The sequence below is a fragment of the Macrobrachium nipponense genome, chromosome 44, assembly GCF_015104395.2.
Source record: "Macrobrachium nipponense isolate FS-2020 chromosome 44, ASM1510439v2, whole genome shotgun sequence".
Classification (NCBI taxonomy): Eukaryota; Metazoa; Arthropoda; class Malacostraca; order Decapoda; family Palaemonidae; genus Macrobrachium; species Macrobrachium nipponense.
The window spans coordinates 23020290-23039057 of record NC_087221.1 but is presented as its reverse complement, the minus strand read 5'-3'; the positions used below and the strand labels follow the sequence as shown (position 1 = coordinate 23039057).

Sequence of the window (18768 nt, the reverse complement as noted above, 5' to 3'; positions counted from 1 at the left end):
TTTGACTGAGCACCAAAGAGCATCAGAATTCCCTCTGATCTCTCTTGTTCTTTCAATGTAGAATCTTAATGCTCTCACTGGGCAGAGGACTCTTTCTTGCTCATTTCCCACTAACTCAGATAAAACCCAAGACATCAAAGGATCTTGGCCAAGGATTTGCAGGGTTCTCATTCTTGGCCAAAAAAACCTTCCTGGAATGAACACACTGCATTACCATGTCTCCATCACACTTTCTTTGAAATGGCCTGAAGCTCACTAGTCTTTTTAGCCGTTGCCAGAGCGACTAAAAAGATAGTCTTCTTAGACACATCTCTCAGAGAGGATTTCCTCGAAGTGGGCTTTCGCATTTTCTCGAGGTTAGATGCCTCAAGACAACATCGAGGTTCCAAGCAGGAGGCCTGCATTGTGGCTGTTTCTTAGTACCAAATGGGACCTAATCAGATCTCTAAGGTCCAAATTATTAGAGATATCAATATCTCTGTGGTCTAAACACTGAGGTCAACATACTCTTATAGTCTTTGATTGTAGACACTGACAATCCTAAATCCTTCCTTAAGTATAGAAGGAAGTCTGCGATTTGGGTCACAGAGGTACTGGATGAAGACACTTTCCTCTTCCTACACCACTTCCGGAAATTTTTCCCACTTCGACTGATATACTGCGATTGTGGAGGTTCTTCTGGCCCTAGCCCCACTGCACTGGCCACCTCTCCTAGAATATCCCCTCGCTCTGACAAGACTTTCGATAGTCTGAAACGCAGTCAGACCCAGGGAGGGCGGGTATTTCTTGTGGAAATCTGTCGAAGTGGGGTTGTCTGAGTAAATCTACTCTTAGAGGAAGAGTTCTTGGTGTATCTATTGTCCATTCCAGTACCTCTGTGAACCAACTTTGGGCCGGCCAAAACGGAGCTATTAAGGTCATCCTCGTTCTTGGCTCTCCCTGAATTTCTTCATAACTTTCCCCAGTACTTTGAATGGCGGAAAAGCGTAAACATCTAGGTTTGTCCAGTCCATCAGGAAGGCGTCGACCGCCACTGCTTCCTGATCTGGAACCGGAGAGCAACCAGGAATAGCCGGTTGTAAAATCCCAGGAGATTCGTGGGATTCAGAAACAGGTTCTATGGCTTTCTCTAGAATGGAAGAGACTTGCTCCCACAGAGCCTTTTTCTTCACTAAATCGTAATTTGCCCCCAGGGCTCTCGGAGATGTTGCGAGAGGAGGTTTCTTTAAGAAGGGAATTTTGTACCCTTCCGAGCTACGTTTGACCGGCCCAAGGGATCTTGCCTTCATGTTTCTGCCAAACTTCCCAAAATTCTTGAAGTCTGGCTCCTACTGCTGTCTGGAGGACTGAGTTCTCATTGTTTAGAGGTAGTTTTGGCTCCTCTTTTCGTTGGTACTCTCTTGCCTCTAAAGGCGGGTCGTGCAAACGTTCTGCCTCGAAAGGGGTGTTGAGAAGGCCTTGTTTTGAGGCTAAATTCTTTTGGAGTTTTCTTCACCAACTTGGATGGTAAAAAACTTCCTTACCGATGAGAGAGCAAATCTTGAGTGGCCTTCTGCGAAAGCGCCAGAGCTATATCCTTAATAACTCTCTGACGGAAACAAGCTGGTTAGAAAGGGTTGGGGTGAGAAACATCAATTCTGATTTCTGTGCGTTTGGAAACACCTTTAGAAGCGAAATGAGCACAAAAGCGACCTCTTTTCAAAACTCCTGCTGCGAACAATGAAGCCAGCTCATTTGCTCCATCTCTGAGAGCCTTGTCCATGCAGGACATAATGCTCTTAGCCACTTCCATATCCTGTTCCTTTCATCTTCTAAGGAATTTGCCAACGCTCCAATGACCAATCTAGAAAATTGAAGACTTCGAAAGTCCTAAAAATTTCCTTAAAAAGATGTTCAAACTCGGACGAAGTCCACCAGACCTTGCAGAATGCAACGCCTGTCTGCGCGAACTGTCCACTATACTGGAGAAATCCCCATGGGAGGAGACAGGTACTCCCAGGCCAAGACTTTCTCCAGTAGCATACCATACCCCAGACTTAAATGCTAACTTGGCTGGGGGAAAAGCGAAAGAGGATTTCCCCGCTTCTTTCTTGTCCTTCAGCCAGTTATTTCACTCGTTTGTTGTAACGCCCTTCTTGGCCGAAATCGACAGAGTCATCTTAGAAAAAGAGGACTTCTTAGGAGTCTTAGTCCGGAACAAACTGAGACAGGGGAGATACAGAGCCGTAGGCTGAAATTCCCCTTCAAAATAGACAGCAGACGTGAAGTAAGGATCTTATAATCCGAAGACGGTTCGACATTCTTCTCTTCAACAAAATCCACTTCTTCTTCTGCTGAAGAAATGTCTTGCAGATCACTATCGTTGTGACGCTTTGCTGATGGATTAACGTCCTGCCGCCTGCGTCCTGTCACCAACGAAGTCTCTGCGTCCTGCCGTCTGTGTTCTACAACCGTAGAAGAATCGATGTGCTGCCGCTTGCGTCCTGCGTCCATCGTAGACACGTCTGCTTCCTGCCGCCTGCGTCCTGCGTCCACCAGCGGTTCCGCGTCCTGACGTTTGCGTCCTGTTTCTTCCGAAACAATCTTCTTCTTCCTGCGTCCTGGAACACTACGCGATCGCCCGTCTTCGTAGCGCCCATGCGTCCTAAATCCTCGACACGCAAACACTTGTCGTCCGTCTTCTTGGAAGACTTAATGGGAAGGAAATCGTCCTTACACCTTGCAGGTCCTTGCAAAGGAGCGTCCCATGAATCGACGAGAACTGCAAGCTTCAACTGCATTTCTCTTAAGAAATCCTTCGTATATCTTCCTGACGAAACAGCCGTAGGGGGAGGAGGAAGACGAGAAGGACTAGGACGCAAAGGAGAACGATCTTGGACTCTACCCGAAGGAGAGAGAAGAGGAGAGGAAAAGCAAGAGGACTGGGGGGAGTCTCTTGACGAAATCCAGGAACGTACGGGCCGTACCGAGACTTCTTTCGATCGCACAATTTTCTTCCTCTTCGTCGGAACCACGTCCTCGTCCAAGGAAGACAAAACCTCCGGGCTGCTCCAAGCTTCACGATCTTGAGCACGTCGATCATGAGTAGTCGATGTCCTTAACGTCCTCTTGAGGGGGCGAGACACTACCGAGTACCGATGTTCGTGCTCTGATGTCGAACCATCAGAGGACGCACACTTCCCAGTTATGCCTTTTCTGTGGCGAACTGCAACAGCCTGGGATCTTACAACAGGACTGTCCGAAGGGACGCCTGACCGTGGTAAAACCTCTCTCGCCTCCCTTCGACTGTCGACATGCCTTCTCCCTTGGGTCTGGGAGCTTGACAGAGGTCTAGGTCTAGGAGCACGAGAGAGACGATCAGACGCCCCCTCCAATACACTTTCACTGACATCAAAAGCACTCACTTTATCCGTAAGGCGCTGTATTTGGTCTCCCATGGACGCAAGGGCAGCGAAAACCTTAACAATCTGTGTATCGTTCGTGCCCTCCGATACAGCAGCGGGCGCAGGAGATACCTGGGGAGAAGGAACTACCAACTCTACGTTAGAAGGAGCTGGAGAGGAAACACATTCACTCCTTTTACTAGAAGTATTCGACCTCTCACTACGAGAAACAGATCTCCTTACACGATCTTTCTCAAGCCTTTCAACATATTTCATAAATATCTTCCACTCCTTCTCTGACAAATTCTCACACTCAACACACCTACTCTCCCAAGTACACACATTCTCTCTACACTTCTTGCAAATGGTATGAGGGTCGACCGAAGCCTTCAGCAACCTTACCTTACACCCCTCTTTCACACAAACTCTAAACATACTACCAGTGTCAGACATCTTCCAAGAACAATCCAAAGCGAATGCCAAGCTAACGTTTCCAAGTACGATACCAAAAAATCCATGAAAAGTCAGCAACGAGAAGAAAATCCTAGCAGGGAACCACCAACAATGTTGCCGGTTCGGCTGGCAGAAAAAATCTGGTTCAAGTGGGAACGGTTCCTGGCGCTAGCGCCACGGTAACGGGGTGGTGGTATCCTGAACTACTAATAGGTTACTAGCGTTTGCCGCGAGATTTGAAATTTCTGCCAGGTGGAACAGAGAATATAGCTATATATATATACCTGCCAGGTAAGTGTCATACATTAAATTGTCAAAATACTGATATATGTTCTACAAAGAACTGTGAAGCTAAGACTTCTCTAATAATTCTTCCCATGAACTCATCTTCAGCTTAATTTATGTAGCTAGGTCATACATTTCGTCTCCAACTTACCCACATCCCAAAGTGCAAACCACACACTTTTGTTGGTATGTTTTTCTCTCAAAGCATAAGCAGTGGTTGCTAATGGCTTAACTAAGGACAGGAGAGGAAGATGACTGGGTAGTGATGTTCCACTCAACAAAGTATTCCATTCTCCAGCATTCAGCAATAACATCACACACCTTTAAAAATAATCCAGAACTTTAAACTTTAATACTGACCTACTTTCATCCATTTTTAGCTACAGGATTCAGTAAAGCTGTAGTCAACGTATAGCAAACTTTTTTTTTTATTACTAAATATTGAAATTACAGGATTTACCATTTGGTAATACTTGTCCAGGGTACAATACCATCCCGATTATTATGGGCACTTAAACACTGCCTTGCTTCATTGGTAAGCTCTTCCATTACAGAACCTGAAAATAAAGAGACAAACTCAAGATTAACAAACAATATTTCTGACCTTCAAGCAAAGAACTCCAATGCAGCCATTCATAATCTATAGAGATTAAAATAAAAATGAGCTCCAGCAACTCACAACTTTAAAGTACTACACACACAGTGTCTGCAATCAAACTGCAAACTTTTCATAAGTAGTTTTATTATCAACTTTTCCTAATAAATGTCATGAACAAATGTAGATAGGTGTAAAAGTCACACAAACTACTTGAGGAAAATTGTAGAGAGGGACTATCGCACCTCCAAGTCCTTGCAAAACATGGAACCTCATGTGTGAGCATATGATTGACAGGTTTATATATAAGAAATTTGTGTTTTTTTACTCATACATTACAAAATACATATAAAATTATTTTCCATCATGCATAAGATCTTTTTATGTAATACAACACAAAAAAACAAAATTAGCTTACTTTCGACGCAAGGTAACTGATGCAGGCAATGCTGAATTTTAGTCATGAGAACCATCCACATAAGCATTTTGCATAACCTTGGCATTTCCCTCCCTTGTAGCTGACTTCCATGTTTGCTGGCTTCCTCTAGTAACTCTAGAGCACTGCCAAAGCTCTGTAAAATAAAGGAAGACGAATGCTCTACTATAAATCACTGGCTCTTCACCCTCGCACCTCTGCATAAAGTAAAATTAAGATGAATCTAGGCAACTCAGTTCAACTTGAATATAAAAATGAAAAACCAACTTAAATTGATGTGGAATTCTATTCTCTAGTTACAAGGATCATGGAAAAGCTCCTTATACCACCTCCATTCCTTGCATCTCATGCAAGGGCTTCTGTTTACTTTGATCTCATACCATGTGACAGTTCAACTTTTTATGCTATCTTGGCCCAAGATTTCTTGCTTATTTAAGAATAAATCTTTCATGTCAGAATCTTGAAAAGTCAGTCACTTAGTAACCTGGTTCTCATAATAATAACAATAGTAGGTTCAGTCTGACTCAAATACAGAGTTCAACTATCTCATAGTGAGGTAAAAGTAATTGGGCTGAAAGTGCTTGGTAGTTTCAATATCACACAAAAAACAGCAATGAAATATCATATGCATTCTTACCACATATAAAATATTCCACCAAAAAAACTATCACTCATTACTAATTTACCTCTTGCTACCTTAAATTATGGGAATGCTAAACCTTTTCTCATAACAGTCTTTGAAATTTACATAATATACTATTAGTAAAAAATCTCTACAAATGATATTTTAAGTAAAACTACCCTGCCTAGCAGTTAAACTGTTAAATTATAAAACTTTAAGGCCCCTTTTTCCTACTGTCATAAAAGGAGAAATCACTGACCTTGGCTTGTAGAAGTTCCACAGCTTTTGCAATATAAACATAAACCAAATCTCTTTGAGGGCACGGTGGTAGTTTCATCAGTGTGTTATTGATGGGAATTGGTACATCCCACTGAAAGAAAAAATATAAAAACCGTGACTAAATCACCACAGGAACAAACAGACAACATGTACATACTGTACTCTACTTATCTTTTCCACCATAAGTAAAGCAGAATTAGCTAAAACATTCTAAAAAACTAAGTTTTAATGTTTAAAAGCTTAAATGGCAAAAACAGTTTGTAACTTTAAGAGAACTTCAAGAATTCCATATTCATATAATTTAAATTTAACTCCAAGAAACTTTTACTTTTCCTCAAGCTAAATATAATTCTTTAAAGTGCAGTATACTATATTCCTAAGTTCTTAGTCCACTGTACATTTACTCATTCAGTTATTAGGGTGTTCTGAACTTTTATATTTAATCACAAAAGCCTACTGATTTCTGGCAGTGTCATACAAGGGCATGACACTGCAGCTGTGTCTTCATCTAAGTAACATTGAAAATAAGAAGCTGTGTCTTCATTTGAGTACATAATACAGGAAATAAAAGCATTCTTCTCTTCATTTGAGTAACAGAAAATTTCAGCAGCTGTCTCCAACTGCTTCTTCATTTGAGTTACATAGAAAATAAAAGCAACTGTTTCTTCATTGAGTAACAGAAAATAAACCGTCATTTGAGTGACGTAGAAAATAAAAGCTGTCCCATCATTTGAGTAACAAAGAAAATAAAAGCAACTGTTTCTTCATTTGAGTTATAGAAAATAAAAGTAGCTGTTTCTTCAATTGAGTTACATAGAAAATAAAAGTGACTGTCCCTTCATTTGAGTAACACAGAAAATGAAACCACCTATCTCTTCATTTGTGTAACAGAAAATAAAAAAGCAGCTGCCTCTTCATTTGAGTAACATAGAGTTTCTTCATTTGAGTAACAGAAAATGAAAGCAGCTGTCTCTTCGAGTAACAAAAAATAAAACCACCTATCTTTTCATTTGAGTAACAAAGAAAATAAAAGCAGCTGGCTCTTCATTTGAGTAACAAAAAATAAAAGCATCTCTCTTCATTTGTGTAACAGAAAATAAAAAAAAGCAGCTGCCTCTTTGTTTTAGTAACATAGAAAATACAGCAGCTGGTTCTTCAGCTGAGTAGCAGAAAATGAAAGCAGCTGTCTCTTCATTTGAGGAACAGAAAATCTCTTTGTTTGAGTAAAATAGACAATAAAAGCAGCTGTCTCTTCATTTGAGTAACACAGAAAATAAAAAATTATGAATGGTGTGGAACTGCATTACATAAATAAGCACCATGGTTTGTGAGTACAGATATTCAAATTTACACAATGACATCTTCCTTATGACTACCCACAAAGCACATGATCCGCTATCATTCCTGAATACAACTAAGTTCTAAGTCCTACCTAGAACAATCATAATTTACTAACCAACCAGCCAATAAAGCTCCTTAACTTCATGAATATATGACAAAATGAAACAAAGATGCGTTAATAACCACTAAGTTTAGAAGATCCAATTTTGAAGGATTTTTTGGATTACAATACTATCTCAATAAAATTGTGATGATTAACATACCTTGACATTTAATTCTGGAATTTCCTGCTTTGGCATGTCAGGCCTTGGAGGTGATGCATTTTTATAATGCATCACTGCATCTTTCAAAACCTCTGGCTTATATGAGTGAATGAGGTCCCATATGATGTCATTTATATCATCTGCATCCACTAAAAAATTCATGGAAAAAGGCACAAAATTTTAAGATGAATATCAATTAATGGTTCATTTTCACTCTCTCAAAAAAATCTGTGTAAAGAACAAAAAGAACATTAATGAAAAGAAATAAAAAAATGTGTGAGGAAAAAAATTATCACAGAAATACCACATTATCACAGAAAACCAACAAATTCAGCTTACCTGTCACTGGCTCATCCAAAGACATTTTAGAGGTTGAACTTCTAGCATCTTCATAGTTTGGCCACATATCTAATAACTCAGCCTTGGTAAACAGTACCCTCACAGAAGGATGTGTCGCAATAGCAGGAACAAGTGAATCAGGAATCTTCCCTTTAAGACACAGCGTCATAAGGAACATGCGAATTCTTTCTTTCTGTTCATTGTTCAGCTGAGACATCATACTCCCAATAGTCTGAAATTTCACTTGGCAAAATTACTTCATACTACAAACAATACTTAGTAGTACTGAATTCTAACCCAGATTTATTCATAAATTAAATTGCTTATATCATACTCACATTATATTAAAAACATCATCTCCAACTTTTAAAACATCTTGAAGTTTGTAAATCTCCTACACTGTTACCTCTCAAAGCAAAAAATCATCATACATAAGAGACTATCTTAAACAGCTTCACTAATGCCAATAAGTACTAGTTCATTCTGAAATGTTGCATTTTTAACTGAATTAATGTTTCTTAGCAATATAAAAGCAAGCATTCTCCTAAAGTTTTCCTTAAGTGATAGTTCACATGACTGATTATTAAAGGTACACCTTGTGAAGAAAGTATGAAACGCTTCAGATTAAGAACATTTATAATTCTGCAACAGGTTTTCCTAACAGAAACCAACACAAAAAACACTTTCGCAAATAACACTACAGTTAATGACACAAGTATGGAAAATTTAAAATTATCAAAATCCATAGAAATAAATTAACACACATACATATAAAACAATTAGAGAAGGATGCATACAAAAACTAACAGTATGGTTCTGACAAACACAAAACTAAAATACAAATGACATAACTAAAGTATCAATTAGTACCATGACTAGTAGCATTTTTAATTTCAACAATTTCTTATCACTCTCAAGTTTTAGTCTACTAACCTGGACTAGGAGTTGTATCGCTGGTTTACCCGACTCAGTTAAAGAAATGGGGTAGGTGCTCTGCCACAATTCCCCTTCTAAAACACATCGAAGGGCATTTAATGATTGTACCTGTTAAAAAAAAAAAATTTAGTGCAAAATCAGTATGAAAAATTGAAGAAAAAAAATTCACAATGTAACTAATACTTGAACTTCCTCTTAACTGATGGAATTTCTTACAACTTCTTAGTACAGATAGGGAATTTCCAGTCCTAATGTGAAAAACTGGTCAAAATATAGAAACAACTGCTAACTCAAAATGAAATTATATAAATATTTAACTGAAGATTTAGGTCGGCTCCCCGTTTTCAGGGTCTTTTGATGAGGAAAAGGCTAATTGGAGGGGTTGCTGTGGTAGTGTTTAACACTCGCCCCAGTTCTATACCGACACCTTTTATTTAGGTGAGCGAGTCAGAGACTTCTGACATGTCCAATTTAGCAGTTCTCTGGTATCATAGCAATATTTTACTAGAAATAGTGCTAAAGAGGACACATTTCACGGAGCGACACGGCTTCCTCGCCCAGAAATAGATTTTTCCTACGTCAAAATCCCTTATCTCTCCATTATATAGCTTTTCCTTCCATGCCAGTGGTAGTTCAATAGATTGAAACTAAAAACAAAAGCACTGGGTTTTTTATGAATATCCGTCTTCTATCCATCTACTTCCCCCGTCCCCAATCAGGGGACTAATAGGTACAAACACTCATAGCCAGTCAGTCCACTTCTGTCCACTTTGAATGTGGGAAGGTGGGGAGTGCAAATTATATAATGGTGAGGTAAGAATCTAAGAAAATAAATCTGAAATTACGTATTTATATTTCTGAAATAAACCTTACCTCTCCATTATATAGCTGATTCCCACATTTGAAAAAAAAAGGGAGTAGGCAAAGTGGAAATCAGCCAACCCTTTAAAAGCTAATTAGAAACAAAATATTTTGTACAAAATACATCTTTGTTTACCCAGTGAATTCAATTCATTAGCTATTACTACCGCCTAAGGAGGATTGTCACTCGGCACAAGATCCTCATCATGAAGAAAACTGAGGTCTCTCTGGAGGGTAACCCCTTCAGTAGGGGTGGGGTTACTATGCTAAAACCCAGCAGAGCCAACAGTGGATATCTAACAAGTACTGTACAAACGTACAAAAAGGTATACTAGCTCTAATACTCAACACTGAGTACCTCCCAGCTTCCCAAAAACCACAACCAGTAAGCCCAAAAAGGCTACTGATTAATTCAGGACATAATTTCCCATGCACAAACCCCATGAGGTGTAACATAGCCAATACGTACAAGATTACCGTGCCACTAAGTGACTTCAATATCTTATCAAAGGTTAAGTTCTTCCAAATTTATAAGATTTAGCCACTGCTCACTTGTCAATGGCTTACCTTCCATTCAAGATAGAAATTAGCATGAAAGTCCTTAACCAGAGACCTAATAAAAAAGACATTACATTCCTATTCTTCAGAAGCTCTGGTTTCTGAATCATTATTCACAGAACCTTTTACATCAGGTTTAATCCTTTAAGTACAATTCCAACAATTCTTAATGTTGTTACTGGGCCCTAGTGACTCCAGGATACGTAAAACTTTAGCAAAGCCTACCTTATCTGAATATGCTTTTCTCTCACTCTTTAGCAGTGGCTAAGGCTACTGTGAAGTTTCTAAAGAAACCTCTTTATAAGGAGCTTGTTCCAAATGATTCAAAAGGCAACAACATAATGAACTGAAAAACTGCATAGAGATTCCAAGGTATAGTATGTAGCAGAGACTCCACCTTAACATTTTGAAAGATATCTAGATATCTTTGTCCTCAGACAAACCTACAGCCAAAGCCAACAAGGCCCTTGAGTCCTAAAGGCTGCTACCAAGAAGTTTCCTCACGCTTGAGAAACAACAGACACCTAACCATGTTGTTTATAGATTTATCGGTGACGGACAAAACCCCTAAATGTGGGACCACTGGTGCTGGCAGAATCAATCAGTAGTTCTCTCACAGCACTGAAAATGGCATTACTGCGAGATCATGCCCAAGGTCACATGAACCAGGGACCATACCACATAGTCATCTAGTCACCTGTCACTTGTGGGATTGTGATGAAACCTTTTATCTCTATCTGCTTGCATCCACCACTGGAAACCCAGCCTTCCCTAGTCACCTGGGGTAATCAACGTCATGAGATACCTTACACATTTGCCCTAATACAGTAGTACCTCGAGATACGAAAGGCTCAACTTACGAAAAATCCAAGTTATAAAAGCCAATACGAAAAATTTTACTGCTCTACATACAAAAAGTTTTCAAGATACGAAAGGTTGTTGCTATAAAGTCCCGAGATTCGCCCAGACCACCGAGAACAATTTTAAAAACTCCCGCGCCGCCAACTGAGTAAAACTCGCCACCATCCTCCCGCTCTCCCATTGGTTCCTGATGCTAGTCACCCCATAAGGTCCTGCTCTCCTATTGGTCAGCATCTACCCCTTGTGCTTTAAGTATTCTATTGGTAAAAGGTTGCTGTAAATTGAAAAACTTAGTATTCATGCAATACATTTAATAAAAAAAAACATTAGGTAAAGATAGAATAAAGAATAGAAATGAATGGTTATTATACTGTTTGGTAGTTTCAGTAGTTGAAGAGAGATAATGAAAATTTATGGCTTACTGTGTAAAAGTGATTGCTTGGCGATCGTTCGATACTCATAAGTGCTGGATGTAAACAGACGTTTGGAAGCTTTTTTTTGTTTGTTTATTATAGTTAATGGTTACTTAATAATTATTTGAAATGAGTACATGCAATACATTTAATAAAAGAAATGTGAATTAGATATCATAAAATATAAAATAAATCAGACTGCCAACAAATACTCATTTTTTAGAATTCTTCTTCTGTTTTATTATTACGTTACGTATACGTATTACGTATGTTTCATTATAGCTGTCAGTAACTCGGTATCTCCGTTAGGTAAAGATAGAATAAAGAATAGAAATGAATGGTTATTATACTGTTTGGTGGTTTCATTAGTTGAAGAGAGATACTAATGACAATTTATGGCTTACTGTGTGCTAGGAAAAATGATTGCTTGGCGCTCGTTCCATACTCGTAAGACGGGTAAGATCTGAATGTAAACAATCGATTGGAAGGTTTGTTTTTTGTTTGTTTGTGCATTATAGTTAATGATCAATTAATAATTATTTGAAATGAGTACATACTGATTATTTATACATTTTATTGGCATATTCTAAGCTTTTAGCTCTTAGGTTTAGATGTCAGAATCATAGACTAGGCTACAGTAGCAACCGCTAACATAGGCTAGGCTTATTGCTAAGGGACATATGCCAAAGTCCTAATATATGCAGTAAATGGGGTTTGAACATTATATGCAGTTGAATAATACTCAAGTATGTACAGTATTTTGTCTTTTTGGAGTCATATTTCTTCCGTCGTAACCCTAGAACATGTGTTTTAGGCCTGGAAATATAATTTACTGGGGTGTTTTTGGAGGGCTTGGAACGGATTAGCCATTTTACATGTTAAATGTGTTCCAAGATACGAAAAACTCTTGATACGAAGGCCGTCTCGGAACGGATTAATTTCGTATCTCGAGGTACCACTGTATATTGATGACTTCCTGAAAGAGAGCAAAAGTAGGAAAGGCATTACAGTCTAGACCTAACCAAGGAACAGCTTGGTGTCCCAGCCCAAGCTAGAGGATCTTGCACTGGTAAACAAAATAATTGGCAAAAAGACTCCACTACTCTCAAACAGGTCAATAACAAGGGAACCGCTGGAAGCTGAGCCCCTTCCAATGCTATTACTTATCTCAGCGGCTAACTACATCCTTTAAACCTGTTATAATGAATAATTACCTCCAGCAAGGTAATAACTCAAGATGAGAAGTGTTAATTTGACCATAAAACAGAAAAAAGGGCCATGCATTTAAACAGTAGTGTTCACTCCTCCTTATATATAAAATGATTTATATAATCTCTAATAGGCTTAATCTACTTGAGTACACTCTCATTACCCTTATATGGCATAAAAGTGTCAAACTCATTATGTTTAACCCTTAAATGCCGAGCCGGTATTTCCGAAAGTGACTCCTGTATGCCAGCAGCGTTCGCGAGTGAGCACCAAAATGGGAAAAAAGTTTTTTTCAAAAAATCACAGCACGCTTAATTTCCAAGATTAAGAGTTCATTTATGGCTCCTCTTTTTGCCATTGCCTGAAGTTTAGTATGCAACCATCAGAAATGAAAAAAATATCATTATCATATATAAATATTGGAATATATGACAGCACGAAAAAATAATTTCATATATAATTGTATACAAATCTCGCTGTGAGCAAAACGGTTAAAGCTAATGAGTTAATTATTTTTTTGTTGTATTGCACATTAAATTGTGATGATTTTGGTATATAAAAAATTGTAAAACAATCAAAGCAACAAGGAAAAAATATTATCACAATATGATGCATGAATTTGTAACGCTCGGACGTAAAAAAAAAGTTGTTTAAAAAAATTCACCATAAATCGAAATATTGTGCTAGAGACTTCCTGTTTGTTGCAAAATGAAGGTAATTGGTTGAATATTACTAGACTATAAGTGTTGTAGCTTACAATTGCAGTTTTCGACCATTTCGGTCAAGTTAAATTGACCGAAGGTCGAATTGTTTCTATTTATCGTTATTTATATGAAAATATTTCAAAACTGATAAAAGCTACAACCAAGGGTTGTTTTTATTTGTATTCTACATGAAATTGCACACATTTTCATATATAAAACTTTATGTAACGGCTAATATGAAATGGTGCAAACATTATGACAATCGGACAAAAAAATTTATGATTTTTTCGGAAGAGTTACCGCGCAGACGTAAGGAAAAAGTTTTTTTTCATAAATTCACCATAAATCGCAATATTGTGCTAGAGATTTCAAATTTGTTGCAAAATAAAGTTAATGATTGAATATTACTAGAATGTAATAGTTTTAGCTTACAATTGCGTTTTTTTACCATTTCGGTCGAGTCAAAGTTGACCAAAGGTTGAAATTTTGGCACTTATCGTGATTTATATGAAAATATTTCAAAACTGATAAAAGCTACAACCATGGGTTGTTTTTGGTTGTATTCTACATGAAATTGTGCACATTTTCATATACGTATAAAACTTTATGTAACGGCTAATATAAAACGGTGCAAACATTTTGACAATCGGACAAAAAAATTCTGATTTTTTCGGAAGAGTTACCGCGTTGGACGTAAGGAAAAGTTACCGACGTGGACGTAAGGAAAGTTTTTTTTTTCATAAATTCACCATAAATCGAAATATTGTGCTAGAGACTTCCAATTTGTTGCAAAATAAAATTAAAATGATATTGTAATGATACAATTAAGTTTGTTCATACTTACCTGGCAGATATATATATAGCTGTATTTTTCCGAATCCGACAGAAATTTAAACACTTACGACACACGCAGTGGGAGTCAGGTGGTTAGTACCCATTCCCGCCGCTGGGAGGCGGGTATCAGGAATCATTCCCATTTTCTATTCATAATTTTTATTTCCACTGTCTCCTGAGGGGAGGTGGGTGGGTACTTGATTATATATATCTGCCAGGTAAGTATGAACAAACTTAATTGTATCATAACAATATCATTTTGTTCATGAAACTTACCTGTCAGATATATATATAGCTGAATCCCACCTTTGGTGGTGGGAGTAGACAGAATAGAAGATTTTTAGGAAACATATATATGCAGATAATTGATATCTTGATTCCTTACCTGTTAGCATAGCTGACTTCGTGGTTACTGCCGCGTAAGTCTGCTTGTGCTACTAGAGTTGCCAGCGAGGTAGAGACCTATATAGCTGGTGCACTCCAGATAATCTGTCAACAGGGGCGAGACCACGACGTGACTAGACCATATTGACCATACCATGAGGGCTAAGTTTAAAATAAAATATATATATAAAAAATATATATCACACCTGACCCACCTAGCCAAAGTTAAGGTGTGTTAACTAAGGCTTAAGAGTTAAGAAGTCACCGTTGTCGGCGACTCAACTACTAAATTAAGAGCTCTTCCTAACCATTTTCTACAGGATAGGATGAGTGGTACTTCTTGCCCCCAAGATTGTGTCTGCAGACACGTATGGCCCTAGCGAGCAGCAGATCTCATATGCCATCTTCACATCTCGCAGGGAGTGTGAATTGAACACAGAGTTGCTTCGCTAAAACATGGTACTCAGGATGTTGCTGAGTGCCATGCTCTGTTGAAATGCTTCCGAGGCCGCGCCCTCACCTCGTGAGCATTCAAATCAAAAGATTTCAAATCTTTGTGCAAACCACAAAGAAGGAGCTTTTTTGAAAGACCTCCTTAACAATAAAGCCAGGGTGTTCTTCGATATGGGCAAGTCTGGTCTTTTCGGAACACTGCAGATTGTCCGTACGACTTCGACTTTCTTGAGTTTTATGTAGATAAAACTTGAGAGACCTGACAGGGCACAGGACTCTCTCTGGCTCCTGCCCCCTAACTTGTGCCATCCTCCTTGCTTCCAAGCTCCTGGCCCAAGGACAAAACGGGTTTCCATTCTTAGGCCATAACGAAAAGCTTAGAGAGCACACCGCCTTGTGTTCTCTAAAGCCAAAACTTGTGACGATGGCTTAAAATCTCACTGACCCTCTTTGTCGTATCTAGGGTGGTTAGAAAAATGCCTTCCTGATCACATGCAAGAAGTTAACAGGTAGGAGATGTTCGAATGCTTTGACATCAAGAACTTCAGACTATGTCTAAGTTCCATCTTGAAAGCTTCGATCTGGACATGCACAGTCAGTCCGTCTGTACTAACGTCAGGTGACCGACCAGTTGACCAGTCAGACGAATCAAGGACAGCAAGGCTGTACCCTGAAGACCATAAGGCACTATTCTTCGCTGAAGGATGAGTGTCTGGACTGCCTGGGCGATTCAAGCTAAGCAAAACCTTGGGGGGGTGTATCAACGCAACCCAACGTCGTTAGCGATCAACTCCTGAGCCACTCCTGACTCGAGCTTCTGGTGCCAGGAGAAAGGAGCGAGGAGCAAAAAGGCGATTCAGTCCCGAAGGACGAATGCCTGACAGTCCAACCTGGTCTCATGTTAAACGATCATCGGGGTGTATAAACGCAACCGACTTCGTCAACAAGAAACTCAGGGCTACTATATGTCTCCTGATCTCGCACGAAGTGTCTGACTCCGAGAAAACAGGCGAGACAAAAAGTAGATGGTGAGCGAGTTTCGAGATTTCACAGAACTCAAGATCGTGAAGGGCTTTGTTGTTTGACAGAAGCAAATCTCTGAGCCCAAAGGCCGTCAACAACATATTTGCGTATTCTTTAATAGTTGTGACTGCCAGCTTATCCCATTCTTCAAACGGAAAGGGAAGACTGCAATCTTATGCTGTCAACATCTCGATAGTCTGAACGTAGTCAGACTCAGAGCGGAGAGGTTATAGGTACCTTTCGTGTTAAAGGAGACCGACTCTCTCGGAAAAGGTCCTTGGAAGGACGTGACCTCTGTGAATCTAGGGTCTTGAAGGCCAACATGGGGCGATTAGCGTCATTGTCGCTCCCTGTGATGATATAAATCATCTTATTACATTTCCTAAGCGATTGAAAAAGGGGAAAAGAGACTAAACATCCATCCCCGTTCAATATCATAAGGATGGCGTTTAATGTTACCGCTCCCGGATCGAGAATAAGGGAGCAGAGAAGAAGAAGCCTCTTCGTCCTCAACCTAGCGAAGAGATGAATGAAAGGACGTCCCTAAAGTCTCCACAACTCTCAACATACTTCTAAAGAAAGATTCCACTCGGAAGTCAGTAGTTGCTGCCTTCGATCGAGACATTCGAACGGACTTTTGCAATCCTGTAACGAACCTCTAGACTCTAGAGGATCGTTCCATTCTACACCTGTTGTTATAATAGGCTCTTTCTCGTAAACCCGAACCGGGACCGAGAGAAGATACTTCCTAAGATATGAGAGAGCTGTGGAAGATCAGAGTTGATATGGACCATGGTTCCAAAAACTCGTTTCGAGGACTGGAGGGACGACTGAATTGCTTCCATCTTCTTTCAGATTATGATCCAGGACATCTGAAACCCTCTCCAGATGTCCGGCACCTTCTTTCTATCACCTCAAGAGATACTTAACGCACCGAGAGATGTTCAGAATCATTCCTAGATCTTTAATAAAATTTCAGTTTCCCGGTAGGAAAAAACTGTAGAGGTCTGAATTGCAGTCTATTCAGGGAAACAAACTTCTTTAGGAAGGAAATGGTCCCCAGCAAGCTCATCCATTCCCTCACACAGTATGTTTACTTCCCTAATAAGGCTGCGCTTTGCCTAAGCAAGAGAGCATATAATAGTGCAATGTTGTGGTAGACTCGTAGTCCTATACCGTGCGGTAATGAGCACCGAAAGGAGTAAGATATCTCTGTAGAACATATTAAGGCCCAAACGAATGCAATGTTTATTCATTCATGTAAGAAATCCCCTCAATCTTAGGCTAAAGTCCGTGATTGTAGGGCAGAGATACAGTTCGTCAGTCAATCCCGCAGGAGAGAGAGAGACGTAACTGCCAGCACAGAGATACGGTTAGTCAGTCAATCCCGCAGGAGAGAGAGACTTAACCTACCGCGCATGACAGCGAACGAGTTGGTACTGGCTCGTTTGGACTGGAGGAGAAGACAGTGACAGCAGCAGCTTACGATCGTCCGTCATAGTCGTCTCTTAAACTTTATGCCTGGGTTGCCAGCTACCCTATTCTATGAAGAAAAAGGTCCGTTATTTTAGCATAAAGAGACTCTCAAGCTGGTATATTTAAGCGAAACAGAAAACGCTAAATATATAGATGCGTTTGTGTCGTCAGAACACTACCATACAACGGTAAAAGATAAATCGGAAACTCCTGGAAGGCTGCAGGGAGTAACGATTTAAATGTCCTTAAAAATGGACCATAGACCTCTCGGTTGCCATCCGAAGAGGTAACTACAGCAAGCGTATTTATGACTTGAACCAACCAGAAATAAAATAACGCAAGGCAAAATATGAAATTATATCACAATAAAGTTTGTTCATACTTACCTGGCAGACATATATATAGCTGAATTCGGAAATACAGCTACATACATATCTGACAGGCAAGTTTCATGAACAAAACTTAGGAGAATCGAAGCAGTCAGCTCAAGCTTCTTATGTTATTGGACATAAGGGTTCATTGACGTAGTCTACAAGTCTATTTCTTGTACGAGTCTGCGAATGACGAATGAGAGCTCTTCCGAATCTTGTCAATAAGAGCTTATTCGCTTACGCAATATCAAGTTAATGAGATGTTTGTCAATGAGAACTCAACCCATTTACGGGACAAAGAGATATTTTGTCAATGAGGGGATACCCACTTACTTGACAAAACGATAGTATATTGTCAATGGGGAAAGTCACTTGAATTGACAAAACGTAATCCAGGAAGTCGAGCATTTATTTTCCGATTCCCGTCTCAAACGAGGAAGGGGCAAGAATCCTGTTAAGAGGACTGGCTTACGTCAGGTAGAACGACGATGTTCAATTCGGCAGCGTAGTCCCGACTAGGAACTAACAAAATCTATCATCTGAAAAGCCCTTTCAGATGGGCTAAAAAGCTGGCAAAATTATCCTGGGAAGAGGAAGAAACTCTCCAACCAGCTTCCTCTCCCGTATCACAACTAATGCCTGCTAAAGCTTAAAATTTATTGGCAGTATGGCAAAGGCAGTCCTGTCTT

General features: G+C 39.5%; 1 protein-coding gene across 2 annotated transcripts in view; it reads right to left on the bottom strand.

Moving 5' to 3' along the window:
* The window catches only part of LOC135204098 (integrator complex subunit 8-like), a 101489-nt gene that overhangs the window by 20573 nt on the left and 62148 nt on the right, over positions 1-18768 (bottom strand). For both annotated transcript variants that reach the window (XM_064234103.1, XM_064234102.1), the window contains 7 exons: positions 8930-9040; positions 7997-8228; positions 7658-7806; positions 6034-6144; positions 5135-5288; positions 4582-4678; positions 4273-4442 (listed from right to left, as the gene is read on the bottom strand). In XM_064234103.1, the coding sequence (XP_064090173.1) occupies positions 4273-4442; positions 4582-4678; positions 5135-5288; positions 6034-6144; positions 7658-7806; positions 7997-8228; positions 8930-9040 (1024 nt within the window). The remainder of the gene's footprint in view (positions 1-4272; positions 4443-4581; positions 4679-5134; positions 5289-6033; positions 6145-7657; positions 7807-7996; positions 8229-8929; positions 9041-18768) is intronic.